At 40.3% G+C, this 12,143-nt stretch overlaps 1 protein-coding gene across 1 annotated transcript; it reads left to right on the forward strand.

Annotated features, from left to right (window-relative positions):
• Positions 1-1,703: 1,703 nt before the first annotated feature.
• On the forward strand, positions 1,704-12,067 carry ell2 (elongation factor for RNA polymerase II 2). The gene is made up of 12 exons (XM_077603238.1): positions 1,704-1,933; positions 4,153-4,200; positions 5,043-5,167; positions 5,253-5,416; positions 6,848-7,107; positions 7,269-7,393; positions 7,799-7,871; positions 7,950-8,613; positions 9,389-9,464; positions 9,796-9,967; positions 10,069-10,113; positions 10,236-12,067. The coding sequence occupies exons 1-12, from the start codon at positions 1,760-1,762 to the stop codon at positions 10,347-10,349; spliced, it is 2,040 nt and encodes a 679-aa protein (XP_077459364.1). The 5' UTR covers positions 1,704-1,759; the 3' UTR covers positions 10,350-12,067.
• Positions 12,068-12,143: the final 76 nt, after the last annotated feature.

Consider the following 12,143-nt stretch of genomic DNA (forward strand, 5'->3'; position numbering starts at 1 on the left):
TATATATATATATATATATATATATATATATATATATATATATATATATATATATATATATATATATATATATATATATATATATATATATATATATATATATATATATATATATATATATATATCTCATCCAGTGTTTGAATGTCTTGAGTGTTTCAATGCTTTTTTTGCCATTCTTTCAATGACATACATTTTTATTTTTTTAGGGGGGGAGTGTTGGGTGGAGTTAAGAGCCATGTTAATCTGTTGGATTCAAATGGGTCTTCTTTCCACACCCAGCCTGAGGCAAGGACACACCAAAACACACTGACCTAATCTCTTGCATTTGGGGGCTGCTACTCAGAGATACTGAAGGTGCAACTCACTGCCTGGGAGGGGGCTAATATCAAATGTGTGGACTTCATTTTATGACATGTCAGTAATCATCATAACACATTATCTGTCATTTATGGAGAGCATAAAAATACCCTATCAAATTCACTAATGCTTGACTGCTATAAAATGAAAACAAATCCAATCGAATGCCCTTTTTAAAGGTGGGTAATTTAATCATGTTGATCGGGTTCATATCCAGGTCAGTCCACCTGTGTGGAGTTTGCATGTTCTCCCCAGGCCTGTGTGGGTTTTTTTTTCTGAAAACTCCGGTTTCCCCCCCACATTCCAAAGACACGCAGAGTAGGCTAAGTGGAAACTCTAAATTGCCCCTAGGTCTATGAGTGTGAGTGCGAATGGTTGTCCGTCTCCCTGCCTCCGGCCCGAAGTCAGCTGAGATAGGCTCCAGCACCCCCAACGACCCTAATAAGGATAAAGCGGTTCGGAAAATGAGATGGGATGAGATAATAAATAAATAGGAGCGACCCGGCGGGTTGAGTGGTTAGCGCGTCGGCCTCACAGCTCTGGGGTCCTGGGTTCAAATCCAGGTCGATTCACCTGTGTGGAGGTTACCTGTTCTCCCCGTGCCTGCATGGGTTTTCTCCGGTTACTCCGGTTTCCTCCCACATTCCAAAAACATGCATGGCATACTCTAAATTGCCCCTAGGTATGAGTGTGAGCATGAACGGTTGTCCATCTCCTCCTGCCCTGCGATCGGCTGTCCACCGATTCAGGGTGTCCTCCACCTGGTGTGTGAAGGGGATAGGCTTGAGCACCCCCTGCGAACCTAGGGAGGATAAAGCAGTTCAGAGAATGAATGACTAAATTAAAAAAAGCAATAAATAAATAAGTAATCAACATAATAAATAAGTAGTACACCTCATAATATAGAACGCCACAGAACCCTGTCCTCCATCTGGTGTCTGAAGGGAATAGGCTCCAGCACCCCCTGTGAACTTAGTGAAGATAAAGCGATTCAGAGAATGAATGACTAAATAATAATAAAAAATAAGCAATAATATAAATAAGTAGTCAACATAATAAATAAGTAGTACACCTCATAATATAGAACACCACAGAATCCTGTCCTCCACCTGGTGTCTGAAGGGGATAGGATCCAGCACCCCCTGCGAACCAAGTGAGGATAAAGCGATTCAGAGAATGAATGAATAAATAATCAACAAATAAGCAATGAATAAATAAGCATTCAACATAGTAAATAAGTAGTTCCCCTCATAATATAGAACGCCACAGAATCAGGAAAAGCAAAACTTTAGCCAAAAGCACACAAAAAGAGTTAACCAATGGAAGAGGAAGCAGGCCTCCGAGGTGAAGCTGTAGTCCCTCCCCGGGCCGCTAAGGGCTGAGAGGGGAGCCGGTGTGCTAAATGCTGCTGCCTCAGAGGGACGATGGTGGAAGGCTGCTAAACATGGCGGCGCTCTCCGAGGATGGGAGCTACGGATTAAATTGTGGCCAACACGGCGCAGACAAAGTTACCGTTCTGCACGTCAAATTGACCGAGACAGCACTGAGAGCGATTGAAACGTACCAAAAATGCACGGTGAGTAAGTTTTTCCGTATTTTTTGGAGCCTCCATTGCAAATGATCACCGGGGAGTTGAAGCCCAAGTGCCACGCATTGTAAAGCTATTACGGTAGCTGAGTTTTTGGCCGTGGAATAAATAGCGGAATTTGGAGGATTTTACTTTAGTGACGTTAATTTGGTCAACAGAGGACGACGAAGGGGGTTTCATACGTTTGTGCTGATTGTTTTTTAAGAACTGACAAACGTTGTTTAGTTGAGAATATCTGATGTCAAATGTGACACTCCGAAAAGCCTTCGTTAGCAATATGTTGGTGAGAAAGAAGCTTTAGTGCTGTGCTAGGCAGACAATTGTAGTACTTATTTCTCTTGCTTAACATTTTACCAAGTGAAGAATTGTGATTTTACAAACTTGACCAAAAATAACACGATCCATCGCTGATGTTAGTTCGAAAATAAAACTCTTTACTTGCTTTAATTTGTGTTCCTGCTTAGTGAAAAGAGGTAAAACTATGGTCATAATGTAGGGAAAAATGTCAATTTTAACGGTGACACTGTGAAATCAGTTTGCCATATGGATCGAGGTTTTTGTCAAGAATTATAGCTTAAAATATGAAGAATTGAAACGGGCTGTAAAGCCACTTTTCTCCATGCCAAAGTAATAAAGATGATTATGAAGTGGTGAAATGCAGTGCTGCATGCATTTTTAGACATGATTTTTGAACATCTGTGAAGCTTACTTGGATAAGTCCTTCATTTTTGCTTTGTTTGCTGAATCAGTCAAATTCTTTTGCATGTCAGGAGACACTGTCAGTTGTGTGTCACCTGTATATTTACACGTGCCTTTTTGACTATTTAGTTGACAAACGCCTTGGTGTGTTAACATAATCTTTTGATGTGCATACTTGATACAATTCTGGTTCCTGGTAGAAGTAAGACCGTTAACTTGGTGTGCTATTTGAGTAAAACTCGGTGTGCTATTAGTACGGTGCATGGCTGTAGATATATTTAACTTGCTAATCTTAAACTAGGCACACATGGTGTTACTACACCAAGATATGACAGGTGATCTAAATTGAAGAGTTTGAGTTGTGGATGCCCTAAGTCTACCCGACCACAACGTTGGCAACAACAATGCTGTTACATAAGCTTACAGGGCCTCGGGCCCCTGTCAGGAGGGAAAGAACCAAGCTGAGTGTAATGTTCGGAGGACTTTATGGCAATAATGTTTATCACACTGATTAGTCAAGCTTGTTGAAACAATTCTATCCATTTAGATGTGATGAAATGGCAAAAGGGTTAATTACAACGTTGAAGGAATTTCTTTTGTGCACCAATTGGATGTGGTAATGGCGTGCATGCTGTTTTGAGGGGACTTACCGTCACTTGCTGAGTTAGCAGCCAAACCTGCCTTTTTTTTAAGAAGCCCCCTGGACAAATTTGTGTTGTAGCTGAAAGCTGGAGTAGTCGTCTTGCTATGGAATTTGGCTATCTTTAGTGAATCGATGATCTATTCTGAAATGTGGTCAGGACTCATTTGTTTTTGTATTGTGAAGAGGGTCAGTCAGTGGGTAAGGGTGTACTGTAGAAGTTTTACAACCTTGGCATGGATAGTTTTGTCCCATTTTAAAGTTTACTTTATCTTTGCTTATCGCAATGTTGGCGATTGCAAGTTATTTAGGTATGCTGTTGTATAACAAAATGCATATTCCTCTGAAAAGGGCTGGTATAACCATTTCAGAAGGCTTTTCTCCTTCAGTGAGGGTGCCAGGAGTTCAATGCATCTCTATCCTAGCTTACTGTATAATGCAGCACACTGAAGCCTCTGCATATTTGTGGCTATCGGCTCCAGTCCAATTCACATTAAAACCTACATAAAAGCTCAAACCTTTCTGAAATACCTTCAGTCAAATAGATTCAGAGCCTTATTTAGCAATCAGTACTAAAGTAGCATAATTTTGTGGTTTTTATGAAATGAAGACTCTCCAGAAACAGGTTTTGTTGTTGCTCGGCCTGCCTGCATGGTCTTCTTGGTGCGACAGGCCCCTAAGGCTCTGCTAGTGCGTCAAGATGTTTTAAGTACTTGTGTGACAGTGAAATGTTTTGCAGGTTTTCCTAATTTTATATTTGTGGCAACAGTCTCTGACTAACCAGACAAGAAAGTACTTGCAAAGTATATTTTGCATTGGTGTGCAATTGCACTTTTTTAAAAACTGAATTTTGGCCTTTATCTTGCAGAATGTATCGCCTTTGCAGCCAACAATACAATTCAAGGGGCTTCAAGGGGTAAGAATGTATTTTATTTTTTTCAATTAAATTCTTTCTATTTTAAAATACCTGTGAAATCACTAACAACACATCATTCACTCTCACACCTAAGCCGGTTAATCAGCTACTTAACTGTTTCTGTTTTAGCGCTAATCTCTGCTATTAGTAGTCAGTAACTAAAGTTGGTTGTACGTATTCATTAAGTATTTATTCAATTTATGCAACAGTTATGGTGTCAATTGGGAAGGTATCATCATTTTGTTAGAGCGCAAAAACAAAAAATGTAGAACTAAGATGATAATGCAGTCAAGTAATGTCCTTTGGCAATAAACCCACCTAACAGCTTTCAGATTTTTATATTGATATCTTGAAATGTAATGTTAATAGCATAGCAGTTTTATTTTATTTTAGAAAGCAACAATTGGCCTCAGCCCTGAAAGAAAATTAAATCTGCGTATACTTGTGCAATTAAAATCAGACACATTTGGCAAAGCATTTGTCCTACTGTGCTGGTTTGCATGGTTTCTCCAATTTAGCTCATTGACTGCCATTGAAGGTGCTCGATGTCCAATCCATTTTGGTTGCGAAGGCTATCAGCAATGATTTGTTTATAATGGACTTTCTTATCCTTTCGAGTCTGATGTAAATTATTATTAAATAACTATCTTTCTCATTTGTTTGTTTTGTTTTCTTAATTATATTTTATCCAATTGAATTTTTTACACATAATATATTTTAGGGATTTATTAGTTGAGTAGATATTGAGGTCATCTGAATTGGGTGTGGTCAGTAATAAATGAACTCTGGTTTCCCCAAAATGCAGTTAGTCATAATTCCTTTGTTTTGATTCTTTTTTCCAGTGCATTAAAATACCGAGGTCAGGGCCTTCCTCTGATGCATCCCACAATTTTGATTTCTATTTGTCTAATGTTGGCAAAGACAACCCTCAGGGAAGCTTTGATTGCATCCGTCAAAATGTTTCCAGGTAATGTCTAAATGAACTCTTCTTGACTTACTATACAATATCAGTTGGTTGTTCACCTTTTATCTCACATGTCTCATATCTCCAGCTCAGGGGTTTCTCATCTGGAATCGTTGGCAACAGTGCACAATAAGGTCACAATATGCGCCACAAATGACTCCTACCAGGTGACCAGAGATCGCATGACCCAGGCTGTAGAGGACACACGTGAACGTGGGACCAAAGTTATCAAACCTGGGGGTCAATACAGAGGCAAGGCCTTTTTAATTTTTGATCACACCGCCTTAAAACCATTCTGGGCCTTGTAACTCCGATAGTTTAACGTCTGACTGGTTCTGCAGCCAATCATCTGCTCTCTACTCAGTTTTAAAATGCCCCTTGTCAGGGACTGAATAGGATTGACTCCATTCAAAGCCCGTAAGGCTACTGACTAAGGCATTCTGCTATCATGGCGTTTTCCAGATTAACAGTCAGACTGATAAAGGCAAAAGGTGTAGATGAAGCCATTTGTGTTACACTGACACATCACTTAAAAAAATTCCATTTGTTTTTGAAACAGGCACACTTTACAAGCAATGATGCCTGTCCCACTTTACAATAATGTTCAAACATGTTTTCTGTTTACCTCACTTAAGGCACTTTGCATAATACGTACCGATTAAGAATGAACCCACCCTAGCAAGGGCAACAAAACATTACTTTTTATATAGTAGGATTAGTGCATACTTTTTTTTAGCTCCAATGTAATAGTTTTAGACCAAGCATATTATTATTGTAAAAATTCTTCCTTTTTTAAAAACCAGCCATTATCCAAAAATTACGAAAACCCTGTAACAGTGGTGAACCTTCAACACACAGTGACGAATCACTTAGGCGGTAAGGAATGAGAACCGTAAATCAAGAATTTGGCTGGGAGTGCAGGAGTATAAATGACATTGTTTTTTTCTCTTCACATTTCTGGCATTACAATCTTGGGCGCTTCAGTGATGTTTGTCATCAATTTAGTATTTAAAGAACATGACATCAATGTGCTCTGAGACATGCGCATTTCCTTAAAACTTTCTCCTCTTTCATATTGTTATTAATGAGACTAGTGATGTGAATAATCAACGATGACTAAATGAAAAACAGGTATTATTGTAATAATTGCATGTGAAGTTTGAATGTGACATAGAAAACTAAAACAACAACAAATAATAATTTGATACTTGAAGCAGAGTTGGAAAAAAATCAAAGACGTCAAACCACGTTTACCCATGAGCTAAGGAAACGGGCAGCTGTGGGGTCCACTGAGTAATATCCTGTACAGTCATACAGAAAGAATGGTTTAATTCTTGAGGACCTTTTGGATTCGCTTCACTTCGCAAACAGCGACTTGTTTCCTCTCCACTTTACGCATAATAAAGATAAAGCTCATTATCCACATCTTGGGTATTAAAATAAATAACAAGCATGCAAAAACATTTTCTGCAGTGTAAGGCGGAAGCTAACGTTAACACACAAACACATACTTTTAATGCTGCCTTCTGCTTTAACAGCGTAGCAATGCTAATATAAGTGACTTACAGATGTATTGCTTTTAAAGCTACACTGATTGAGGCACATTAATAGTCAATGCTGAGCATCCATAGCAGCTGGCTAAAGACCCCAATAAGGTTTATCTAAATTTCCCCTTGTTTCCAGGAAAGAAAGTACATATTCGTAAACCAGCGTTATCAACACCCGAGGTTGTTCCAGAGCGCAAGCGATCAACGCCCATCAACCCTGCAAATACTATCCGGAAGTGCCTTTCCAACAACCCTGTATCCCAGCGGCCATTTCGGGACCGTATGGTTCACCTGTTGGCACTAAGGTCCTACAAAAAGCTGGAAATGCTTGCCCGTTTGCAGAGGGATGGAATCAACCAAAAGGATCGTAACTCCTTGGGGACCACTCTGCAACAGGTGTAGTGATGTCTCAGTGGGGCTTTGAAAATCTTTCTGGTTTCAGCCTTACATTTTTCTTTAACACCACAGATGTGTCCATCACAGTGTGCAGTTTCTTAATAATTTGCATGGTTTGCAGTCGTCTCTGAACTGAAACGGTTTCTTTATTTTCATAACAGGTGGCAAACCTTAACCCTAAAGACAACACATATTCATTAAGGGACTTTGCTTTTCGAGACGTCCAGAAAGACTGGCCTGGCTACTCTGACGATGAGAAGACACAGGTGGAGCGTATTCTGGCTCGGTAATTTCTTGAACATTTTTAATCGTGACACATTCACTGGGTGCGGCTGTAAAGTACGCTAAGTACTGCACGAATGTATGAAACAATGGGACGTCACCTGTACATAACATAAAATGTGGTTTCACACGTCATCAAAGTTATTGGCATAAAATCCATACTGTCAGTTTGAAATAGCCTATGCTTTTTATTTGTGATGCACCTAAAAACCTATGACTGAAATTCTTAGGCCTAAACGTGAATAAAATATGTTTTTGTTTTGGGTCCGAAAGACTTTTTGCAATGAAAATTAACAAGATAAAAAAAAAGAACATGATATTGTAATAATGGCATACCACCTTTTTCTTTAAAGGCATTATTTTTTTTTTACCACATTTTTAGTAGTCATTTTACTTTCTCCTTCAACAGCAAACTAGGTCTTCCTACTGAGGCACTTTCTTCAAACAGCTCTCCCAAAGACAATTTACCGTCATCCCCTCAGGTAACTTTTGCACAAACGTACACCCTTGAGCACATGTTCAACATTATCCTTAAAAAAATACATTTCTCCTCTTGGTAGAAGCGCCAGCCAGATTTCGACTTTATAGACCCTTTAGCACCAAAGAAAGCCCGCATCTCCCATCTCAGCAATCGTGGGCCAGCCACATCCTTATCATCCTCAGACCGCCGAGAAGATGACGGGGGCCCAGCTGCTAAATGCTCTTCTCTGCCCTCCAATGCCATCTTGGGCCCACCCAGCCATCTTCCCATTCCCTCTCACCCTCCAACACCCTCTCACCACCAGCCAAGCCCGGTCTCCAGCTCCAACTCACCCAGCACCCCGGAGGGCTGCGGCACCCAAGACCTGCCTATGGACCAGAGTTCCGCCTGCAGGGACCCGTCTCCAAATTCCTTGTCATCTGATAGAATCTTGCAACGGCATTACCAGGCTCCTCCGGTTTTGGCAGCCGGGCCGGCTGCTTCGCCGAGCCCTCCGCCCTGTGCCTCGCTCACTGTTACCTCCACCGTGATCAGCAGCCCTCCTTTGTCCGCCACTGACAACAAGAAATTCAAGAAGAAAGCCAAAAAGCACAAAGACAAGGATCATCAGCGAGACAAAGGGAAACGGAAAGAAGGGGGTGGCAACAGATCTCCTACCCTAGCTGAGGCGGTCAAGGAGTGTCCGAAACCTAAGAGGCAGCAGAATGTCGAGGTCGAAAGTGAAGTTTCCATCAAGAACCGAGGTGGGGGTTCTATGATTATTTTTAATGTCTGATTACTTTGTGTGTCCGTCACATATTTAAATTTAATTTAAGAACTTTGATATGGATCTGGATGCTCTTCGGTGCATCTTCAACTGTCTTAAGTGAATCCAAACCACTGTTAGAACAGTGACATTACTCACTAATTATTAACTGAACAATTTCATACAAAATTTGGATTTAAAGCTGTCTCGGAGAATATGCTATCAGAATTAACATTAAACGTTTGTAACTAACTGACAGTAAAATAACACCCCCCAAAAATACGTACCGACAGAAACTCCAGATCAAAGTCTGATTTTTAAATGGGGGAATTTTTTTTCCCTTTAATCGATGATAGGTAAATCATTTGACAAATTGGCCACATTACTTTGAATTTAATGACCAACTGGTCAACACATTTGCCTCTTACTCCATACAACCGTTATTTTTTTTCTTCTATTTTGGCTTTGTGGATTTTCCATTGGGCTAGGCTCCAGAACAAGACATGAACAAGGATTAGTTTTATAGAAAATTAAAGGGGCAGATGATACAACTTTTAATGATAATTGATTTTAGTAAAGCTTTTCTAGAGAAGAAAATTTAATTTAATCGCTTAACCATGTTATGTGTAAATGGGATTCACACAGTGAATTTCACTTCTAATAGCGTCTAAAGTCCAAACCTCTCAAAGTGATTTTTTTTTAACTAAACACGTTTTAACTTTTTTTTTAACCATGCCTGATCCAGTCCTAAAATGTCTGCATTTTGTTCTCAGACCACCAAGAAAAAGAGAAGAATCCCAGCCAATCTACTGTATTCTCATCCACTATCGAGGCTCCCGACTATGAAACGTAAGCTTCCCAGGAAAATGCTTTCAAAATGGTCAGTTCAAATAAAAGAACTGCCCGTGTTTTTACTGCTTTAAATACTGTATAAAGCAGTGTACCAAGTACTAAAGACGTTATGACAAAGATAACACTGAGTTGAGGGGACGTTTCACTCCTCCTTCTTTCACCATCAAGGAACCACTAACTACGGCTGTCTGCACAAATCTGCTTCTAGTCCGGTCACATTTAAATAAACATTGCCTTAAAAATAGACCGGGCTTGGAGTTGCAATAGCTCCTCTACCTAGTTAAATATTGGGGGGAAAAAACAACAGCCCACCATTTTTTGTTTCCAGGAAGTACAAGGCACTGGTATCCATGGACCAGAGACAGCGTTACAAGAATGACTTTAATGCTGAGTACGACGAGTACCGTCTGCTGCACGGTCGCGTGGAAAACATCACGCGTCGCTTCACACAGCTGGATTCCAAGTGTCGCAAACTAGCACCAGGCACCAAAGAATATCAGGTCATCTTTCTTTTCTTTTTTTGTTTGAAATGCCACTGATTGATTGGAGCCGAGGCACAGGGCAAGCTCATTGGCTCACGAGTTCTCATCTGATTTTCCAGAAGGTGCAAGAACAAGTGGTGAAAGAGTACAAAAAGATGAAAGAAGTAAGTTGCTACAGAGTTGGCATCTCTCTTGACTTAGTGACCTCATTTTGTGAACCGCTTTATCATCACGGGTTAATCCCTGATGGTGGTTCGGGTCTAATATGTGTCTATTGTGATTCCAGCACAGCCCCAACTACCACGGGGACAAACAACGCTGTGAGTACCTGCACAACAAGCTGGCGCACATCAAGCGGCTGATAGCTGATTTTGACCAGCGCCGAGCCCAAACCTGGTGATGAGACCTCACACCATGTCAGTCATCAGTATTGCAAGCAAAGTGTCGGGTCTGACCGGCCCTTATTTATTAACACTCGCACAGTTGCTGCCTAATTCCTCCTTTCTTAATTTGCCCCCTATCCCACTTATTCCTTCTTTCATTCCTTCCTTTTTCCAAGTTTTGATTCCACAGGCGCTATTATGGCCTAAAATTTGGAATACCTACCTTGTCTTACCAAAGCCCCTCAGTTTTGGCTACCCTCTCATTTTGTTCCCCCTTCTCTCGGTTTTGAGGGTGCTTCATAATGAGCAAATGGGTTTGGTGGGACTTTTCATCTCTATGTTCAGTTTGAAGGAATTTATCTCGCAGGAATAAGTATTTTGAGCTTGAGAGGATCTATTCGCGTGTATTTAAGAAAAATAAGATCTATTTATTTTGGGACTCGGAGTGCAAAAGAGTCCACAGATGATTATCTTTTGGTAAACAATGCAAAAAAAAAACCCAGAACATGTTATGGGCCTTATTTTTGTTTCGACATTGTGAAGCCATTTTGCACATAGTAAGATCCAGATAGCTCTTTGGTAAAAATGTCTCCTGCCTCTCTACTGTCTTCTCGTGCTGAGGAAGGTCATTCAAATGGCCCGAGCGCGAGAACTAACAGCGAGAATGTGAGAAATTAGTGGGCTGATGTGTCCATGGATTGTAAACCGTTCTTATGGCCATGTGGGGGGTGTTGAGAGAGGGAATGTAAGGTAAAGACCTCCTTGGGGGCAGTGGTCCCCCTGCACCAACAGTGTTCATGTCAATGGTGCCTTAAGGTGTTTAGACTAGATGTTGGTGGAGGTGCACCCTTTTGGTTCATAGTCAATAGAAAGGAACTTTATCTGCCTGGCAACAGGCTTTGTGTGCATGGAGATTGGTGCGTGTGTGTATGTGCGTCACGAGCAGAAATAGAAGGGAAGTGCAGCCGGGAGGGTGTGTTACAAATGGTATGAGTGTGTTTGAATGATTGTGTGATATTTGGAGGAGAAAAAAAAAAGAAAAATGGAGGAGAAAAAAAAAGAAACTTGAAAACTGAAAATGAGAAGAAAAAAAAGCTGCTATTGTGTTTGACCAGCCAGAGCACTCGGAGAAACCAATGATGTGCCTCTTCTTGCTGCGTGGATGTGGTTCCTCACCAAGTTCATCCACCAGAGGATAACCACGTTATATTCAGGTCAAATATGTTTGATCATTTTGAGTTCGGTACGGTGTTCAATGAATGCGTTCTATTTCAAATGAAAATATATTTTTGAGTCTTTGTTAACAAGGGAAACGTTTACAAAACCTGTGTTAAAATCTTCATTATTAAATACTTCCTTGGTTCACTTGCATTGAGTAAAATTTCTGATTGGGAATTAGATGGCTGGAGAGGTTATTTTTGCCACAACTTTGTTTTTGTTCTACTGGGTCCTTGTTTGACACTTGAAATGATGCAGAAGACAAAGCTTTTTTCATTCTCTAAGTGTTGTACATCTCACCTAGCCACCAAAGAGTCATGCTTACTTTAATTAAAAAAGACTGGAAATATTCTCATGACCCCTTGTTGGAGGAGGAATTGTTAAAAAAATATCTCAATTGAAATAAAGGGTTATTAAGTAAGGCCCTTCAATAGTTGGTCATGGATTAACCTGCACATGTAAGAATTTTCCCAAAAATTTCAATAAAATCCACTTGGTTTTACCTACAGGAACCACCTTCCATTGTGTACTATTTGAAATTGAACAGTGTGCATGAAATGCTTGGTGTTATTAATAGAGCTTTGTTGTATCAT

The sequence above is a fragment of the Stigmatopora argus genome, chromosome 6 (assembly GCF_051989625.1).
Source record: "Stigmatopora argus isolate UIUO_Sarg chromosome 6, RoL_Sarg_1.0, whole genome shotgun sequence".
Lineage (NCBI taxonomy): Eukaryota > Metazoa > Chordata > Actinopteri > Syngnathiformes > Syngnathidae > Stigmatopora > Stigmatopora argus.

What these genes read in the sequence shown, in the direction of transcription:
- ell2 (XM_077603238.1), top strand. Translation starts at nt 1,760, where the DNA reads ATGCTGCTGCCTCAGAGGGACGATGGTGGAAGGCTGCTAAACATGGCG. An exon ending in TGGGGACCACTCTGCAACAG is followed by an intron (nt 7,108 to 7,268) that starts GTGTAGTGATGT and finishes TTTTCATAACAG; the next exon opens with GTGGCAAACCTTAACCCTAA. An exon ending in CAGGCACCAAAGAATATCAG is followed by an intron (nt 9,968 to 10,068) that starts GTCATCTTTCTT and finishes CTGATTTTCCAG; the next exon opens with AAGGTGCAAGAACAAGTGGT.